The 21,267-nt window shown below is 36.5% G+C and overlaps 1 protein-coding gene across 4 annotated transcripts in view; it reads right to left on the bottom strand.

The window, feature by feature from the left end:
• NT5C2 (5'-nucleotidase, cytosolic II) overlaps window positions 1-21,267 on the bottom strand; it is a 106,374-nt gene that overhangs the window by 52,393 nt on the left and 32,714 nt on the right. Inside the window, exon 1 of one of the 4 annotated variants that reach the window (XM_082644277.1) lies at window positions 6,010-6,329. The exons of the other annotated variants lie outside the window; for them this stretch is intronic. Within the exon in view, the coding sequence (XP_082500403.1) occupies window positions 6,010-6,023 (14 nt within the window). The 5' untranslated portion in view covers window positions 6,024-6,329. Of the gene's footprint in view, window positions 1-6,009; window positions 6,330-21,267 lie in introns of those variants that run through there. 4 annotated transcript variants of the gene reach the window in all.

Consider the following 21,267-nt stretch of genomic DNA (forward strand, 5'->3'; position numbering starts at 1 on the left):
TATGTGTTTAATTCTCTTATTCTTTACTGGATTATAAACTTTGAGGTCAGGATTTATTGCCTTCCCAAAAACTAGCATAGGGCCTGGTAAAGACCGGACACAGTATTTAATAGAACTAAAAATTAAATTTAAACTAAAACCTTAATAGCAATTAGTGGCTGCCAGAGGCTCTTGGGGAGAGGGAATGGGGAGTTTCCCTTGGGGGATAATAAAAATGTTCTAAAATGAGAGAGTGCTGTTGGCTGCACAACTCTTGTGAATATACTAAAACCACTGAATTGTACTCTTTAAAGGGTGAACTGAATGGTATGTGAACTATATCTCAATAAAGCTATTCTTTTAAAAAACATAATGGCAAGACCTCATTCTGCCTTTATGTCTCCATTCTTCAGTAAAAGAATGCTAGTGATTAAAAAAAGAAAAAGGGGGCTTCCCTAGTGGCGCAGTGGTTGAGAATCTGCCTGCCAATGCAGGGGATACGGGTTCGAGCTCTGGTCTGGGAAGATTCCACATGCCGCGGAGCAACTAGGCCCGTAAGCCACAACTACTGAGCCTGCGCGTTTGGAGCCTGTGCTCCGCAACAAGAGAGGCCGTGACAGTGAGAGGCCCGCGCACCGCTCGCCGCAACTAGAGAAAGCCCACGCACAGAAACGAAGACCCAACACAGCCAAAAATAAATAAATAAATTAATTAATTTAAAAAAAATAAAAACTTTCTAATTTATGAAATGGATTCTTAAAAATTCAAAGTTTAAATACCATGGATATACAGACACAACAAGAAAATTTAGACTAGATTATAAAAACAAGTCATTTAAGCGTAAGTTTTTGTCTTCATAAATTTGCAACCAATAACTTCTTACTAATTTGTCTGAACATTTTCTCTGAGGATCATCCTCAAGGGTGATACATTTTGTTTATCAGATTATACCATGAGAATAGTACCCTGTACTTTGAAAGTCTGAACAAGCATATTATCATTTCTAAAATAATATGTGAATTAATTATAATATTAATTTTTCTCAAATACTCAATATAAATAAGTTCCAGTAAAAAGAAGAGAATGTAGAGGCATGCACAGAACAAAATTAAAGATGATTAAAATTTAAGATGCCATCAATTGTAAAACTCACCCATATTATATGTCACTAGCAAAGGGCAAGGAGGGGTGGGTGGGAGGGATGCCCAAGAAAAGTCAGCCTCATAAAGCTAGGATTATCAAAGGGCAATACCCATACTACAAGGAAAAAGGAGAAATAAATCTGCAACAAAGAAAAAGCATATAAGGACATTTGTACATCTCAGCCTTGACAGTGAGTCCAAGGAAGGGGAAAATCCTCCCCCTGAGAATTTGAACAATTAAGTCAGGTAGGTTTGTGGTCTGCATTTACACTACTAGGGTGGTTAATATTGCCCCTAAGTGACTGAGAGAAATGAAACCCTTTCTAGAAGAACTCAACTTAATTCTAGGTGGATGTAGCCCAAATTCAGAGATGTCTAAATGTGAAAAAAAAATGTGTATCTTAAAAGCGATAAAAGACTAAGAGTAGTGATCATGCTATCTTTCCCCCAAAGACTTCAAAGCATACTTTAAGGAGATTCTCTTTAAGAAACAGACATTAAAATTCCCTTCACCTTCAATCTCAAATGAAGAAACTGCAGTAATGAGAGCAGAATGGTGGGGAATAAAAAAGAGGACTAACAAATGAAGGATACATAAATTAAGGGAGAAACCAGAAACAATGTCAGTACTTCTGAAAACAAATTTACTGTTCTAAAATCTCAGTTGAATTAAAAACAGGTTTTTCCAATCTTTTTTTCCTATTTCCCCCTAAATTCTTTTTTACTTTTTCTCCCCAATTTTTAAAAGTAAAAACCAGTGTGTAGAAGATAATTTATAAAATGCAGCAAAATATTAAGGTTGAATTCTGTGGGATAAAAATTAGAGAAGAAAATATGTTTATCCATGTTATCATTAGACCAAATTAACAAGTATACTGACTGTACCTATAATGGAAAAGAGAGGTCAAAATCTAGAATTTAAAATAAAAGCAAATGCCAAAACTGATTCTGGTCTCTCATCTAAAGGACAATAGCTCTAGTAATAAAAGGCTTTCTAACAGCTTTAGAAGACTAGAGTTCAATCATGACACTGAAAGGAGAATGCATTTTTCCTTGCATTACACATCCTAGAGCACCTGTATCTTCCCAAATATATTCCCCTGAATATACATAAACAATAACTATTTACAGAATTTTAAATAAACAAGTTGAGGTATATACTTTATTGAGGTATAATTTACTTAAAGTGAAATTTACCCATTTTAAGTGCGAAGTTTGGTGAGTTTTGGCAATTGTATACACTCATGTAACAACTACCCCAATCAACCCAAAATATTCCCTCATGTCCTTCTGCAATACCCCCCCCAACCCACGGCCCCAGACTACCGTTGATCTATGCTTTCTGTCACTAGAGCTTTCAGATAAATGGAATCAAACACTGTGTAGTCTGTGTCTGGTCATTTTTCTTAGCACAATACTTCTGAGGCTCATTCATGTTGTTAGATGTATCAAAAATTAGCTCTGACTTCCCTGGTGGCACAGTGGTTGGGAGTCCACCTGCCAATGCAGGGGACACGGATTCGAGCCCTGGTCCGGGGGGATCCCGCGTGCCGTGGAGCAGCTCGGCCCATGCACACCACAGCTGCTGAGCCTGCGCTCTGGAGCCCACGGGCCACAACTGTTAAGCCTGTGAGCCATGACTGCTCCGGCCCGCGTGCCTGGAGCCCGTGCTCCACAACAAGAGAAGCCACTACAATGAGAGGCCCACACACCGCAGCAAAGAGTGGCCCCCGCTCTCCACAACTGCAGAGAGCCCGTGTGCAGCAGCAAAGACCCAAGACAGACAAAAATAAATGAATGAATGAATAAATAAATAAATAAATAAATTTGTTTTAAAAAATCAGTTCTTTTATTCCTGAGTAGTATTCCATTGCATGGATATACCACAATTTGTTTACCCATTCAGTTAATGCATATTTTGAGTTGTTCCCAGTTTTTGGCTATTATAAATAATGATGCCATGAACACTCATGTACAAATCTGCGTGGGTATACGCTTTCATTTCTCCTGGAGTAAATACCTAGAAGTGGACTCATTAGTTCATTAGTAAGTATATGTTTAACTTTAAAAGACATTGCCAAAATGTATTTTTATTTTGCATTCTCATGCAAAATGCGTGAGAATTCCAGTCGCTCCACATTGTCAGTGTTTTTAATTTTAGTCATTCTAGTGGGTCTGCAGTGATGTATCACTGTAGTTTTAATTTGTATTTCCCTAATGACTAATAATGTGGAGCATCTTTTCAAGTGCTTATTGGCCATGTCTTTTTGTGTGAAGAACCATTTATAAACTGGGTTGTTTGTCTCATTATTGTGTTATAAGAATTCTTCATATATTTTGGATAAAATAAGCCCTCTATCAGATACATATGTATTGAGAATCTTTTCTCCCAGTCTATGGCTTGCCCTTTCATTTTCCTAACGTTGTCTTTCAAAAAGCAGAGGGTTTTAAAAAAATTTTGATGAAGCTCAATTTATCAATTTTGTCTTCCATGTTTTTATTTTTTTATGTATTTTTTCTGAGAAGTCTTTACCTAATTCACAAACATTTTCACCTACACTTTACTTTTAACTTTTTTTTTTTTTTTTTTGCGGTTCATGGGCCTTTCACTGTTGTGGCCTCTCCCGTTGCGGAGCACAAGCTCTGGATGTGCAGGCCCAGTATCCATGGCTCACAGGCCCAGCCGCTCCATGGCATGTGGGATCCTCCCAAACCGGGGCACGAACCCGTGTCCCCTGCATCGGCAGGCAGACCCTCAACCACTGTGCCACCAGGGAAGCCCTACTTTTAACTTTTATATTTAGGTCTATGATCCTTTTTGTGTTTTTTTTTTTTTTTTTTTGCGGTATGCGGGCCTCTCACTGCTGTGGCCTCTCCCGTTGCGGAGCACAGGCTCCGGATGCGCAGGCCCAGCGGCCATGGCTCACGGGCCCAGCCGCTCCGCGGCACATGGGATCCTCCCAGACCGGGGCACGAACCCGTATCCCCTGCATCGGCAGGCGGACCCTCAACCACTGCGCCACCAGGGAGGCCCTTGTGTTATTTTTTATATATGGTTGAGGCAAAGGTTGAGGTTCATTTTTTTCTATATGAATGTTTAGTTGTTTCAGCACATCTGTTACAAAGACTAACCTTTTGCCATTGAATTACCATAGCCTCATTACTGAAAATCAATTGACTATATATGTGTGGGTCTATAAATTCCCTATTAGGTTTCATGATCTATATATATCTATCCTTACACTAATACCACACTATCTTGATTACTATAGGTTTACATAAGGCTCAAGTATAATTTTTGATGATTTAACTCTACTAACAATCCTTTCCCATTAGGGAAATATTTTATAGATATCAAAATATCACACATACCAAAATTCTGAACATAAGAATTCTTTTCATCCCAAAGTAGAAGATTTATCCATTTATTTCTAAAGGTAGCAAAGGAAAATAAAAGCTAACTCATTTCATATATATGATCCATGCATTTCAAATGCACTTGTTCATTACCTATTCAGGCAGTACAAGAACTGCCCCATGGGCCCCTAGAAATAAATCTAAAAGAATATCTCAGGCCTGATGGTGTCCTCTGACTTATACAGAGCCCTTTCTAACTAACCAATTCTAGCATATGCTTTACCATAGGGGAGAAAGTAGTACTAATTTTGACTGCATCTAGAAATATAGTTCTTCTTAAATCTATAAACCAGCTTTATAAACAACCACTTGTACGAGCCTGACAAATATTACCAGCATCCATGATAATATTTATCATAAAAATTGTTTAACAAAACCTGCAAATTTGTAGCCAGTGCTGGAAGGAAAGAAAACATACAAACCTGAAGAGGCAGTCCTCTCATAATTTTCACATTTAAAGAAACCTTAAAATTCTAGTGATGTCATGAGAGGTCTAAAAATAATACAGAATTATTTATACCCATGGCTGTTCTCTTTACCCAATAATGAGGTTTTAAAATAGCAGTAAAATGGGCCAATTTTATTCTGCTCATAATCAATACATGATTAGATTAAATTTTAAACACAAGGCTATGAAACTATTTCAAATGTTCTATTAGAAAAAAATTAAGAGCTTCAAGAAAATAAAAATTTTAATTGTACTGTATTTTTAAAGACTTATTTTTGAGGGAATCTATGTCCTATGTGATCAAAGGGAATGTCTCTCTAAAATTAACCAGGTCTAGTTATGCTTGAAGGCTAGAAATAAGATAATTAACAGTATGCAGCTATTAACTGACATGTCACCTATTATAGTGGTCACAAAAAGAATATCAATAATAATTCAGACTCTGAAACATAAGAGAAAATAATATAAAGACAATAAAAAAACCTAACACAGAACTATTTTATATTGCAAGATACAGAGGAATAGAGGATTCCACTTGAAATTATTTTTTGTCTACACTGCCCAGAAAGAAAACAATATCACTGGCTGCTTTTCAATCTTTCACACCATTTTCTAAAGGTACAAATTATTTTAAAATGCATTTGAATTTTTAAACTTCACTCATTTCTATGTAAAATTCTTTGGTAAGATACTACTGCTTGCTTCCAATCTTCATAAACACTTTCTACTGAAAAACAAAATGAGTTTACCACAGGGTAAACAGGGTGCTTATATTTCACTAAATTTCTATTAAGATCATCCATCCTCAATGCAGTCGTTCAAAATAGCAAGAGTAACTTTACAGCAGATTACATGTGAAACACTAACAATGTAAACTTTCAGCTGAATTTCTTTCAATCTCTCACCCCCCCATCTCCACTCTCAGACTGGTAGCACTGCTTATTAATCTCCCAGTTCACTCAGATGACTAGAACATCTCTCCACTGAGAAAAATGAGGAGAAAAGAATAATAAACTCACTTACCCTTCCTTAGACATTCTCAAAGATCTACTTCCTCTGGAAGAGAATACAGGATCAACAAACAAGCTCCACTGATCTCTAGAGAACTGTAGCTCATTTGTTAAAGCACAGAGAACTCAGGCCCTGAGAGGCCCAACAAATTTGGGCATGATGCCGAACCCTAACCAGGCAATATCTCAGAGACCAATATCCTCAGCTTTAAATACTTGAAAACCAAATAATAATAGGAAAAAATTGGAGAGCAGGAAAAATAACTAATGGTCTGAACTGTGTAAGACTGGCCAGTTTAGGAAGGAGACAATCCAAATGGTAAGTTCCCGTAAGAGACAGGAATCGTTACTGGCAAACACACAGAAAAAGCAAATTTACCCCCTAATGAGGCCCGCCAACAGTACGCAAACAATGTGAGTTTCACAGACCGGAGCAGCCCTAGTCAGTCCAAATCATTTAGTTTACTCTGGGAGAAAAAAACAAACAAACAAACAAAAAACCAACATAATACATAATACTATGTTTTAATTATCAGTTTAGTTATTTCCTCCCCTTAGAAAATGAACAATGTGAACTACAAGAGAAGGAAGTATTTATGTGCCGATCATATTACAGGAGGAACCTAAAGTATTTCCACACTGTGGTCTTTTTTCTGATCATTAACTGCTTTTAAGGAAAACATCTGTGTTCACATATATTTTACCCAAACATCTGAAAATTTCAGCCCATGTGAAAAGAAATTTACAGGTCTTTGGCATGTGGGGGATATACCCAGAACATTCTAAAAGTTAATTCCAAATCTTAGAGCAAGCTGAAGTTCGAAAGAAAAACATCTGCAACATTCCTGCCTCCTGACCAATATAATGCATAGGGATTATGCAACATGGGAAGAAATAAACAAGTGTGCCAAAGTCTAAGAACACTGGTATGGCAAATAAATCCATCTATTGATGATTCAAATTAAAAATAAAATATATATACCTTAAAGAAATACTAGTTGAATTTAAATTTTAACTTAAAAAAACTTTATCTTTAAATAGTATCTAAATATCTTACTATAAAGGTTTCTATTAGTTACTAAAATGTTTAAATAGTCACTAAGTAACTAAAAGCACTACTAAATACTATAAATTCAAACTGAAATTATTTTCAGTGTATTTAGAAAAACAGTATGGTGTAATGGAAACAGAACGAGCACCAGAGCAACTAGGTTTGAATTCAGCTTTCTGGCTGAATAACTTAATTAACCTAAGCCTGAGATTTTTCATCTATAGAAGACAGATAACATCTGGTAGGGTTATTGTCTGTCATTGGTAAGCACTCAAAGAACTATTGTAACTTGGGGGGTTGGGGTACAGGGAAAGCAACTCGACTGTCAAGCATTATCTCACCAAAATATCTCTTGAGAAACACATTTTAAAAATCCAATTCTCAAATTATACATGAATAAGGACTTTCACTATCCTCAAACCAAATTCCATAAATACAAGAATACAAACTGAATATGGAAAAATGATCTAATCCCTGAGAGTGCCAACTTCCCATGGCTTCCCTGTATTTCCAGCTTGTGGCATCACAGCTCAGTGTGGTGGAAATAAATGTAATTACTATTTTAAGACTTTACTACTTGTAAAGAGAAAGGAAAACAAAAATCTCACTTGAACGGAGCGTATGCACACTTATATGAGCTTCCTGTGCAAAAGAGCCTGCACTGTCTAGCTATTTCAAACTCATACATTTAAGAAATATTTACTAAATATCTACGTGCCAGTGCCTGGTACCAGTAATACAGAAACAAACATGACAGTCCTTGATTTTAAGGAGTTCCAAGTCTAATGGAGGAGACCCACTCAAAATCTGTGAAAAAGTCGTGTGTAACTGTAGTATTAGAGATATGCACAACAGAGAGGTGCATCTATATTCTCCTCAGTCTTGCTGAAAGACAGGATGCCCAAGTTGTTGGTGTTAAACTGACACTGTGCTAAGCACTTTATATATTTATTATCTCATTTAATCTTCAAATAACTCTATGAGGTAGAAATTATTCCAATTTCATAGATGACAAAACAAAGTTTACAGCAGTTAAATACTGTGATTCTAAAGAAATTAAACGAAATAATCTGAAATGTTAACCCAAGGCCCAGGTTCCTAACCACCACACTAAAAAGATTAGCAGGTATTAATCAGACTTAAGAGGAAAAGAGGGGTGGAGAACATTCCAACAGAAGAGAAACTATGAATGAACAGCAGAGTGACACAGACATTATGATGTGTGGAAAAAACCTAGATTCAATTCAGAGTTGATGGAATACAGAGTTTGAGGAAGGGAGTTGCTCAAGATGAAAGTGCAAAGGAAAGGATCAGTCCTCACAGGGCCTTAAATGCTCTATTAATGGGCTTAGAATTTATCCCATAGCATGCTGGATGTGATGCCACTAAAGGTCTTAAGCAGAGTGATAAACGTGATTAACAAAACAGATCTGAAGAGGACAAGGCTAAAGGCAGGGAGACCTAATGGGGGTTACTTTTGTAAACCACAACAGTGATGACCAGAGCCTGTACTAGCACCATCAGGAATGAAAAGAACAGGCCAGAATCTAGAAAGATTAGGAGGCTGTATTAAAGTGCACACGTGTGCATGTGTGTTTAAATGTATTGAAAGGGGACTAGAAGAATAATCTCCAAACTACTGACAGTGTTCATCTATGACAAAGAGGACTGGGGGGTGAAAGGGTAAATAAAGGGGAATGTTCATATTTTACTCTATATATTTCTGTATTCCTGAATATTGCACAATAAGAATTTGTTTGTGTATTACCTAAATAATTTCAAACACTTTAAAAAAATAATTAAGAGATTAAAATTTGGGATTGATGATTGTATTGCTCTCCATTTCTTGATCTATGGTAGTTACATTCAGAGATGGTTTGTCTTACTAATGGGAATAGTAACAACTACAGTTCTCTTTAAAAAAGCTTTGAAAAGGAAGTGGTTGGAAATAGAGCCAGGAAAGTTCAGGTGTTTTTGATTCTTAAACCAAGTTCATTAAGATTTAAATGTTTAATATATAACTGGAAATACAAAAAGTAACAGAGCATATTTGAAAAAAGATTCCAAAATGAAATTCTGAAGAAACTAAAAAATAATAAAAACTAAAATTAAAAATGTGATGAATACAAAAAATCTACAAACAACAAATGCTGGAGAGGGTGTGGAGAAAAGGGAACCCTCTTGCACTGTTGGTGGGAATGTAAATTGGTACAGCCACTATGGAGAACAGTATGGAGGTTCCTTAAAAAACTAAAAAGAGAACTACAATACGACCCAGCAACCCCACTACTGGGCATATACCCTGAGAAAACCATAATTCAAAAAGAGTCATGTACCACAATGTTCACTGCAGCTCTATTTACAATAGCCAGGACATGGAAGCAACCTAAGTGTCCATCAACAGATGAATAGATAAAGAAGATGTGGCACATATACACAATGGAATATTACTCCGCCATAAAAAGAAACGAAATTGAATTATTTTTAGTGAGGTGGATGGACCTAGAGTCTGTCATACAAAGTGAAGTAAGTCAGAAAGATAAAAACAAATACCGTATGCTAACACATATACATGGAATCTAAAAACAAAAAAGTGGTTCTAAAGAACCTAGGGGCAGGACAGGAATAAAGACGCAGATGTAGAGAATGGACTTGAGGATATGCGGAGGGGGAAGGGTAAGCTGGGAAGAAGTGAGAAAGTGGCAATGACATATATACACTACCAAATGTAAAATAGGTAGCTAGGGGCTTTCCTGGTGGTGCAGTGGTTAAGAATCTGCTTGCCAGGGTTTCCCTGGTGGCGCAGTGGTTGAGAGTCCACCTGCCGATGCAAGGGACATGGGTTTGTGCCCCGGTCCGGGAAGATCCCACGTGCCGCGGAGTGGCTGGGCCCGTGAGCCATGGCCACTGAGCCTGTGCGTCTGGAGCCTGTGCTCCGTAACGGAAGAGGTCACAACAGTGAGAGGCCCATATACCGCAAAAAAAAAAAAAAAAAAAAAAAAATCTGCTTGCCAATGCAGGGGACATGGGTTCGAGCCCTGGTCCAGGAAGATCCCACATGCTGCGGAGCAACTAAGCCCATGTACCACAACTACTGAGCCTGTGCACCTAGAGCCTGTGCTCCCAACAAGAGAAGCCACCACAATGAGAAGCCTGCGCACTGCAACAAAGAGTAACCCCCGCTTGCGGCAACTAAAGAAAGCCTGTGCACAGCAATGAAGACCCAACGCAGCCAAAAATAAAATAAAATTAAATTAAATTAATTTTAAAAATAAAAATTAAAAAAAAAACAAAACAGATAGCTAGTGGGAAGCAGCCGCATAGCACAGAGAGATCAGCTCGGAGCGTTGTGACCACCTAGAGGGGTGGGATAGGGAGGGTGGGAGACGCAAGAGGGAGGGGATATGGGGATACATGTATACGTATAGCGGATTCACTTTGTTATACAGCAGAAACTAACACAACGATGTAAAGCAATTATACTCCAATAAAGATGTTTAAAAAAATTGTGATGAACAGATTCAGGTCAGACCCAACCAAAAAGATAATTAGTTAATTGGAAGGTAGGTCAGGAAAAACCTTCCAGAATGTAACATGGAGAGAAAAAAGGATGGAAAATACAAAAGAAAGGATATGAGAAGAGAGGAACACAGTGCTAAAGACTAACATATGCTTATTAGAGTTCAGGAGAGGATTGAAAGAGAATAGAGCAAGGACAACACATGAAAAGATAATGGCTGAGAATTTATAAACCAATTAAACACAAGCATAGAATCAAAAACTCCAATGACTCCCAAGCATGATAAATAAAAAGAAATCCAAAGTTTATTACCTACCAATTTTGGGAGGAATATTAGTGAGAGTGACATTTCTGATAGGCCTTTTGCATACTTTTGACTTCTGAGAGCATGTTACTATTATATATAATAATATAGTTGACCCTTGAAAAAGGAGGGTGTTGGGGCACCAAACCCCACAGAGTTGAAAATCCATGTATAACTCTGCAGTCAGCCCTCTATTTCCTTGGTTCTGCAAACTAGGAATAGAAAGGGACCTCAAATGAGGGATAGAAAAGAACTTCCTCACATGGAAACAACCTAAATGACCATCAACAGATGAATGGATAAGGAAGATGTAGAACGTATATAAAATGGAATATTACTCAGCCATAAAAAGGTATGAAATTGGGTCATTTGTAGAGATGTGGATGGACCTAGAGACTGTCGTACATTGTGAAGTAAGTCAGAAAGAGAAAAATATCATATATTAATGCATATATGTGGAATCTGAAAAAAATTGGTATAGACGATCTTATTTACAAAGCAGAAACAGAGAACAAACATATGGATACCAAGGGGGGAGAGGGGGTGGGATGAACTGGGAGACTGGGATTGACATATATACACTATTGATACTATGTATAAAATAGATAACTAATGAAAACCTACTGTATAGCACAGGGAACTCTGCTCAGCACTCTGTGGTGACCTAAATGGGAAGGAAATCCAAAAAAGAGGGGATATATGTATACGTATAGCTGACTCACTTTGCTGTACAGTAGAAACTAACACAACATTGTAAAGCAACTATACTCCAATAAAAATTTTAAAAAGTAAAGAAAAGAACTTCCTCAACCTGATAAAGGGCAGCTATGAAAACCCTGCAGCTACCATCAAACTTAATCATTAAAGACTGCAACCTTGGGACTTCCCTGGTGGCACAGTGGTTAAGAATCCACCTGCCAATGTAGGGGACACAGGTTCAATCCCTGGTTCGGGAAGATCCCACATGCCGCGGAGCAACTAAGCCCATGTGCCTCAACTCCTGAGCCTGTGCTCTAGAGCCCATGAGCCACAACTACTGAGCCCACACATCACAACTACTGAGCCCACGTGCCACAACTACTGAGTCTGTGCTCTAGAGCCCGTGAGCCACAACTACTGAGCCTGCGTGTTGCAACTACTGAAGCCCATGCGCCTAGAGCCCGTGCTCCACAACAAGAGAAGGCACCACAACGAGAAGCCCGCGCACTGCAACGAGAGTAGCCCCTGCTCGCCGCAACTAGACAAAGGCCACGCGCAGCAACAAAGACACAACGCAGCCAAAAAAAAAAAAAAGACTGCAACCTTTCTTCCTAAGATGAGGCGAAAGAAAAGGATGTCCACTCTCATGAGTTTTATTTAGCACGATACTGGACATTCTAGCCAAGGCAATCAGGCAAGAAAAGGGCTCTCCAAACTGGAAAAGAAGAAGTAAAACTATCCTTATTTGCAGATGACATGATCTTATATATAGAAATCCCTAAAGAATGCACACACACACACACACACACACAATTAGAGCTAATAAACAAATCTGGCAAAGTTGCAGGATATAAGATCAATATGCAAAAACCAGTTGTATTTCCATAAACTAGCAATGTACAATCCAAAAATAAAATTAAGAAAACAATTCCATTTACTATAGCACCAAAAATCATGGACTAATTAGAAATGAACTGAACAAAAGTAGTGTTAAGACTTATATACTGATAACTACAAAAACTGTTGAAAGTGATTAAAGAAGGTCTAAACAAATGTAAAGACATCCCATGTACATCAATCGGAACACTTGATATTGTTGAGATGATGATACTCCTCAAACTGATATATAGAGTCAATGCACTCCCCACTGAAATCCCAGTTGGCTTTTTCACAGAAATTGACAAGCTGATCCTAAAATTCTTATGTATATAGAAGGTCCCCAGAATAGTCAAAACAATTTTGAAAAGGAAGGAAAAACTAACTGTAGGACTCACATCACAATTTCAAAACTTAATACAAAACTGTAGCAATTAAGACTGTGTAGTACTGACATGAGGACAAATAGACCAATGGAATACAATGGGGAGGCCAGAAAGAAACACATATATCTATGGCTAACTGATTTTTGACAAGAGTATCAAGATAATTTAATGTGGAAACAATACTCTTTTTCAGCAAACAAGAGTTAAGATAACTGGATATTCACGTGCAAAAGAATGAATTTAAACCCCTATCTTGCACCATATACAAAAATTAACTCAAAATGTATCCAAAACCTAAATATAAAACATAAAACTATAAAACTCTCAAAGGAAAATATAGGTGTAAATCTTTGTGACCGTAGGTTAAGCAATGATTTCTTAAACATGATGACAAAAGCACAAGCAACAAAAACCATAAATTGGACTTCATCAGCATTAAAAAACATTTGTCCTTCAAATGACATAACCAAGAAGGTGAAAAGACAACCCACAGAATGGGAGAAAATGTCTGAAAATCATATACCAGACAAAGGTTTAGTATCTAGAAAACATGAAGAACTTATACAACTCAATAATAAAAAAAAAAACTCAATTAAGAAATGGGCAAAGGATCTGAAGAGATATTTCTCGAAAGAAGATATACAAATGGCCAATAAGAGCATAAAAAGATGCTCAACATCATTAATCATAAGGGAAATGCACATCAAAATCACAATGAGATACCACCACACACACACTAGGATGGCTATAGTAATTCTTAAAAACCCACTAACAATAACAAGTGTTATTTTGAAGGGCGTAGAGAAATTGGAAGCCACAAACATTGCTGAAGGGAATGGAAAAGATGCATTTGCACTGGAAAACAGTTTGATAATGCTTCAGTAAGTTAAAGTTACCATATGACCCAGCAAATTCTACTGCTAGATATATAATCCCCAACACTGAAAACATGTCCACACAAAATGTATACACAAATGTTTGAAGTATCATTACTCATACCAGCCAAAATGTGGAAACAATCCAAATATTAAGCAACAGATGAACAGATAAACAAAATGTGGTATATTCAGACAATGTAATATTATTCAGCCATTAAAGGAATTAAGTATTGGCTCATGCTACAATATGGATGAACCCTGAAAACATTAAGTGAAAGAGATAGAAAGAAAAAAAGCCACATATTTTATGATTCAATTTATATGAAATGTCCAGAATAGGTAATTCCATAGAGACAGAAAGTAGATTAGTGGTTGTCAGGGATTGAGAAGAGAAGGGAATGGAGAGTAACTAATAATGAGTGTGGGGTTTCTTTTTGGAGTGAAGAAAATGTTCTGGAATTAGATAGTGGTGATGGTTACATAACTCTCGATATACTAAAACCCACTGAATTGTATATTCAGTAGTGTTCCTTTTTCCGAGTTATATTTCATTGTGTGGATGTACTGCATTTTATTTATGCATTCACCCACTAAACGATATTTGGGCTGTCCCTTGTTTGAGGCAATTATAGACTGATATACTATAAACATTACTCATGTACAGTTTTTTGTGTGAGCATAAAGTTTTCCTTTACCTAGGGCAAGTATCTAGGAGTAAGATCTCTGGGTCATTGGCTAAAGGTCTCTAACTTTATAAGAAATTACCAAACTGTTTGGCAGAGTAGCTGCAGCAATGTATCAGAGCTCCAATTGCTCCACATTCTTGACAGCACTTGCTATCGCCAGTATTTTTTATTTCAGCCACTGTAATAGGCATATACCATGTGGTTTTAATTTGTATTCCCTAATGGCTAGTGATGTTACAAATATCCGTGTATGCCATCCATATATCCTCTGTAGTGACATGTCAGTCTTTTGCCCATTTCTTCATTGGGTTGTTTTCATATTATTGAATTTTAAAAGTTCTTCATTTATTCTGAATACAAGTTCTTTATCAGATATGTGATTTACAATTATTTTCTCAGTCTGTAGCTAAAAACTGAAAAAAGCCCAAAGGTCCACTAACAGAAAATGAATAAACAAACTGTGGTATAATGATACAATGGAATGCCAGATAGTAATAAAAAGAACAAATTACTGATATACACAAAAACATGGATGAATCTCTCAGACATTACACTGAATAAAAGAAGCCATATCCAAAAGAATCCTTGAGGGAGTTCCCTGGTGGCCGAGTGGTTAGGATTAGGGGCTGTCACTGCCATGGCCCAGGTTCAATCCCTGGTCAGGGAACTGAGATCCCTCAGGCTGCGTGGCGCAGCAAAGCAAAGCAAAACACACACACACACACACACACACACACACACACACACACACAAAGAATCCTTGAAGGTGAAATACACTATCTAAATATGATTAACATTTCCTCAGCCTGAGTTTCTTACTGCAGGAGTTCATTAAATCAAAGATCTGCTATCACTTATTCTTCCTCTTCCTTGATGCCGCCACCACCACTACTTCCTGTTTTATTTTACTCTTAGGTATACTGCTTTGGGAAGAAGCATAGAGGGAACGGTGGCAGAGAAACAAATTGAGCATGTTTTAGGATCCAGCATCTTCTTTTGAACAATAAAGTTTAGAGGATTTGTATTCCATAAAGTAGTATCGCTGCTCATTATAAAGCGTACTTGTATTTAGAACAGACAATACCTATGATGTAAGAAAAGGTATGTCACTGAGAGAATTTTTTGAAGTCAACTTTTTATGTTGAGATAATTGTAGATTCACATGCAGTAGTAAGAAATAATACAGAAAGATTCCCTACACTCTTCACCCAGTTTCCCCCCAGTGGGAACATCTTGCATAAACATAGTACAATATCACAATATCACAACCAGGAAACTGACCTTGACACAATCCACCAACCAGACTTCACCAGTTTTACATGCACTCATTTGTGTGTGTGTAGACTCATGTAATCACCACTCGAGTCAAGATACAAAACAGTTCCATCACAAGGATTCCTTGTACAACTTTTTATAGCTACACCCACCTCCCACGACCCAAGCCAATCCCTAACCCCTGGCAACCACTACTCTTTTCCCAATCTCCATAATTTTGTCATTTCAGGAATGTTATAGACATGGAATCATACAGTAAGTAACCTTTTGAGATTTGCTTTATTAACTCAGCATAGTTTACTTGAGCTATATTAAAGTTGTGTGTATCCATAGTTAATTCGTTTTTATTGCTGAAGAGTATTCCATCGATCAAATGTTTTGGGTCAAAATAAATAAAAATTTAAAATCTTACCAATTCCTGAATCCCCATTTGTCATTCCTTAGGAATATGAAACTCTAACCAAAGCATTAGAATGATACACTAACAAAAAAATTTAGTACAGTTCTGATACTCTACCTCACTTTTTTTTTTAAACATTCTTTTTTTAAATTTATTTATTTTTGGTTACGTTTGGTCTTCATTGCTGCGCGTGGGCTTTCTCTAGTTGCGGTGAGTGGGGGCTACTCTTCGCTGCGGTGTGCGGGATTCTCATTACCGTGGCTTCTCTTGTTGCGGAGCACGGGCTCTCAGCACATGGGCTTCAGTAGTTGTGGCACACGGGCTCTAGAGCGCTGGCTCAGCAGCTGTGGCACATGGGCTTAGCTGCTCCGCAGCCTGTGGGATCTTCCCAGACCAAGGCTCAAACCCGTGTCCCCTTCATTGGCAGGCAGATTCTTAACCACTGCACCACCAGGGAAGCCTCACTCTTCTTATTCTGACAAGATGTATGTACATTATTTAAGGACGGTTCCTTGGCATTCCTGAGGACCTATATTTCCATGTGATTTTCAATTTATAATATGGCTACTGAAATGTTAACAATTTATCCATTTGAATATTTGAAACCATACTGAAATGGCAGGTTAATTTGGCCTGACTGATGACACAACTAAAAAGCTGAATGACATTCATGTGATATCCATAAGTGGTTGACAAAAAAATTAAAATTTATCAACCTGCAATCTTTGCATAAAACCTGATACCTACTTTTAATTTGAGGTTAAAAAAACCCATAAATATTTCTACTTCTACTAATGTGCCAAGCTATAGGTACTAAAAAATAATTTTATATATGTATGCAAATTCCTTTTTATTAAACATATATAATAAACTTATTTTGATTGGAGAATTATTATTCAACAGATTTAAATAAATACTGGTATGAAGGCCAAAATTTCAATTAAAAAAATAATTTCAGATAAATATATAAAGAACTTTAAAGACAAAGTAACTGCAGTGTCTTTCAAAATAAGGCAAGGGAGGGTGGGATGAACTGGGAGATTGGGATTGACATATATACACTACTATGTATAAAACAGATAACTAATGAGAACCTACTGTATAGCACAGGGAACTCTGTGGTGACCTAAATGAGAAGGAAATCCGAAAAAGAGGCGATATACATATACATATAGCTGATTCACTTTGTTGCTGTACAGTAGAAACTAACACAACATTATAAAGCAACTATACTCCAATAAAAATTAATTTAAAAAAATAAAAATAAAAAAATAAGGCAAAAGACTGGATAACCAAAAATTCACAAGCCCAATTACTTACCAAATTTCAGTTCAACATGATAAAAACCACTGATAAATTCATAAGCTGTGTTCATAAAGAAAGAGCAAATTCACTTACAAAAATTCTTTCGTACTGTAATCATAAAACTTTAAAAGGATAAAACCAAATACCTGACTTCAGCATCCTGGACACTGTCAACAGGGAGAGCAGATGAAAATTCTAATTGTTCCAGTCCTGGATATGGTGGATACAAACTGTGATCTGTACTCATCACTATCAGATTTTAAACAGAGGTAAGTGTCTAACCTGCCTCCTTCAAGCGACGGTAACATATGAGCAGCTCAGCCTGTCTCTGACCATACACCAAAACATATTCCAAAGAAGGGTTTGGCCTGATGATTAGCTCCAGCCTAGAAGACTCAACAACCATAATAAGGAAATGGAAGAAGAATAAGTCATACATTCTGAAGGCCAGTTTCTTAACAGTGACACATGACCATTATTTCCATATTGAAACTTGGATGACCAACATTAAGCAAGAAAAAAAGCTAGAAGCTAGATATTTATTTACTTAATTAAAAATATTTAGCTTCTTCTAAAAGGGAATTCTAAAGCATCATATACAATGTACAGTTATGATAAATGATCATCATAGCCTGCCTAATTTAACCAATGATAAATTACCAACCCCAATAAATGTCTTTAATAAAAAGCCCTGAAATAGAACATTCTACAAATTGACTTAACTAGAAAACTAAAACAAATTTCTTTTAAATGCTTTCTATTTAAAAATTTTAATTAACAAAAGCAAATACCTGCAAGAGTTCAAGAACCTAATTTTTTATATTAAAAGGAAATTCTGCAATATGCTACATCATGGATGAACCTTGAAGACATCGTGCTAAGTGAAACAAGCCAGTCACAAAAAGACCAATACTGTATGATTCCATTTATATGAGGTACTTAGGGTGGCCAAAATCATCAAGACAGAAAGATAATGGTGATTAGTTGCCAAGGGCTGGGGTGAGAGGAGAATGGCAAGTTATTCCTCAGTAGGTGTAAGGTTTCAATTTCACAAAATGAAGAGCTGTGGGGATGGACAGTGGTGATAACTACATAACAATGTGAATGTATTTAATACCACTGACTGTATACTTAAAAACAGTTAAGATGGCAAATTTTATGGTATGTGTACTTTATTAAAATTCTATTTTAGTAAAAAAATAGGGGGGGAATAGGGGAAAAAATAGAAAAAGGGGGGGGTTAAATGACTTAAGAATTCAAACCCTTCAAGATGCTTTTTCTATTCCTTCTATTACTTCAGATTGCACTCTACTATATGAAGAATGTAGGGTACAGAGCCTGTCCAGAATCTTCCAGGAAGTATCATTCTAAATGAGTCAGAAGTGCTCTCAGGCTGTGAAATATTAAATTAGGACACTTGATGTTTCCTAGATGATCTCTCTTCACTGCATAATTCTAGCCCTTGTTTCCACTGATAAATACGTTACATCACAACCAAATGTATACTTCATGAATATACAGACTGAGCAAATAATTGAACAGAAAGTATAAAACACCTCTATATTTTATCTCTTCCAAATGCATATGTTATGTGTTTTATTTATACATAAACACTCTGTTTTATACTTTAATTCCCATGCACATCTAGCAACACGTCTCACACACTGCAGAGGATCATTGGTACCCACTGATTGATTCTGAGTCTTCATATCTTAATGGGAACCTGAAATGTTTTTACTCTTTCAGGGTTTAAGAAAAAACAGCAGCCTAAAATCTAGAAATGCTACACAGTCAGCAGATGTTTCTGCTTAATAGAGTTAAATCAATTTGTTATGGAATACTTTGTTTCCTCCATATAAACACATTCACCAGAGAACTACCACGAAGGTGAAATCACAACCTGCTGGGCCAGTGACTGGGAGTTTATTCAGTAAATGCTCAGCTTGTTTTCACTTGTGGATCAGTTGACTAAAGACTCTTATATGCAGTGTGTAACATAAGCTCCCAAGTAAGCAATTATTAATTAGCAATTATTAAGTTCAAAGCAACAAATATTTATTGAGCATAGAATTTTTAAAGCTAGAAGAAGCCTTAAAGATCTTCCTTTTTAATCTCATCATCTTATAGCTAAAGAAACCACCACCCAGGGAGGCTAACTGGTCTCCCCTGGATCACAAAACCTGAACCCAGCATTTCCAACTCTGACTCCAATTGCTGACTTCTTTTCCATTGCTTAGAACAAATTTCAGAGACAGCATTATAAACTTATATTTTGTCATCTTCACTGTGTTCCTAGGTCCAATGTATCATAAATATACAATGTATCTGATTCCTAGACATTTACATTTTTAAAGTAGATTACTTGTGTACATTTCTTTTTGATCTTGATTATTAAAATTATGTACAAATATTCAATATAAATGTTTTGGTTCCTTGAAGTATACTACTAATATAAATATGGCTTATTTTTCTTTCTGGTAGATTTGTACCACTAAGTGATCAAAATAGAAAACTTACAGGGGCCTAAAACAAGGTAAATGGGTACTGCCTACAGTGGGATGGACTGGAGATTCCACCTTGCCAAGACAGAGATTTCTTGTCAGCTCCTGTGCTTAATTTAGGTCATACTGAGCTCAGGACTATGTGAAATATAAATATGCATTAAATGAAACTGACAAGAAAGGACAGTTTATACTGCATGAAGCTGTTGTTCAACAAATACTGGATGGTAAGAGAACATAAAACCCCTTGGACCAAACCAAACCAAGAATGTAGAAGAAATGGGTGTTTCCAATGAACATAACAAGCAAACAGAAAAAGCAGAATAAAAGATTTGGAATTTGGAAAAGGCTGTACCCATGTTTTAAACTCAGAGTACAAAAATTAGCACATTTTGTGAGGTTCAGGATTCATCCTTTGCATCCTTCTAAGAATGTGACACCAGCTGGCAGGCAGGTGTGTTTTTCACCTAAAAGTGATAAAACTTTGTGTATATCATAAATTAAATTATTTGAATGCAAACCTTTTTACTTTTGGAAGTCAGTTTTTAATTTTTCATCTTGAACACTCTCTTGATATAAGTTTCCAAAATTTTATTCTTTAGTACAAGTAGTATTTACAATGTTTGTTCTTACATTAACTTTTTTCTTAATGTAAACATTAATGAATTGGGAAAAATGCTACCTAGTGACCTGCCATCAGGGAAATATCACCAACCTACTTTAAAAACCAACTATTGATGTAATAATTAACTTTCAAAATATTCAATATCAAGTAACTATTTTCTTCAAAATATTAATGCTTACTGAAGCACTAAAATGTTACCTAATTCTGACCTAGCTTTCCTACACAGAGAAGAATGGAATCAGAACTATTTTTTTGTCTGCTTACAAGAACTTATCTGTATAAACTAGTTTAACCATCCCAGAACAGATGAGTAATTATGAGTTGTTGTAGACTTCCTGGAGTGCCTATGCAAAGTGTTTGCAGTACCAGTACACCAGCATTTCCACTTTTCCTGGCTTTCCCAGGACAGAGGCAGAGACAGTTCTACTAGGACCCAGATCTTTCTATCCTACAAGTATAAACTTCTAATTTCTGTCTAAAACCAAATGATTCCTAATTGCAGTATCTACTTCCAAGTATCTCAGCCACTTAAGATTCAGGTAGCCATTAAGATTTAGAAGCAGCCATTTAATTGAATCTATTAAAACTGGCAAATGAATTGAAAATACTTACCTTTTAAACTTTTAAAGGAAAAATGATTTAGAGAAAATATTGAAGTCTTAAATCAATATAAGTAAACACTGCTAATACCCAGAATAATCCACATTCAATCTAATACAGTAATCAGCAGGCACAATTCTAAAACTATTTAAAAACTATAATCAG

The sequence above is a fragment of the Mesoplodon mirus genome (genome assembly GCF_964341445.2).
Source record: "Mesoplodon mirus genome assembly, chromosome: 2".
NCBI classification, from domain to species: domain Eukaryota; kingdom Metazoa; phylum Chordata; class Mammalia; order Artiodactyla; family Ziphiidae; genus Mesoplodon; species Mesoplodon mirus.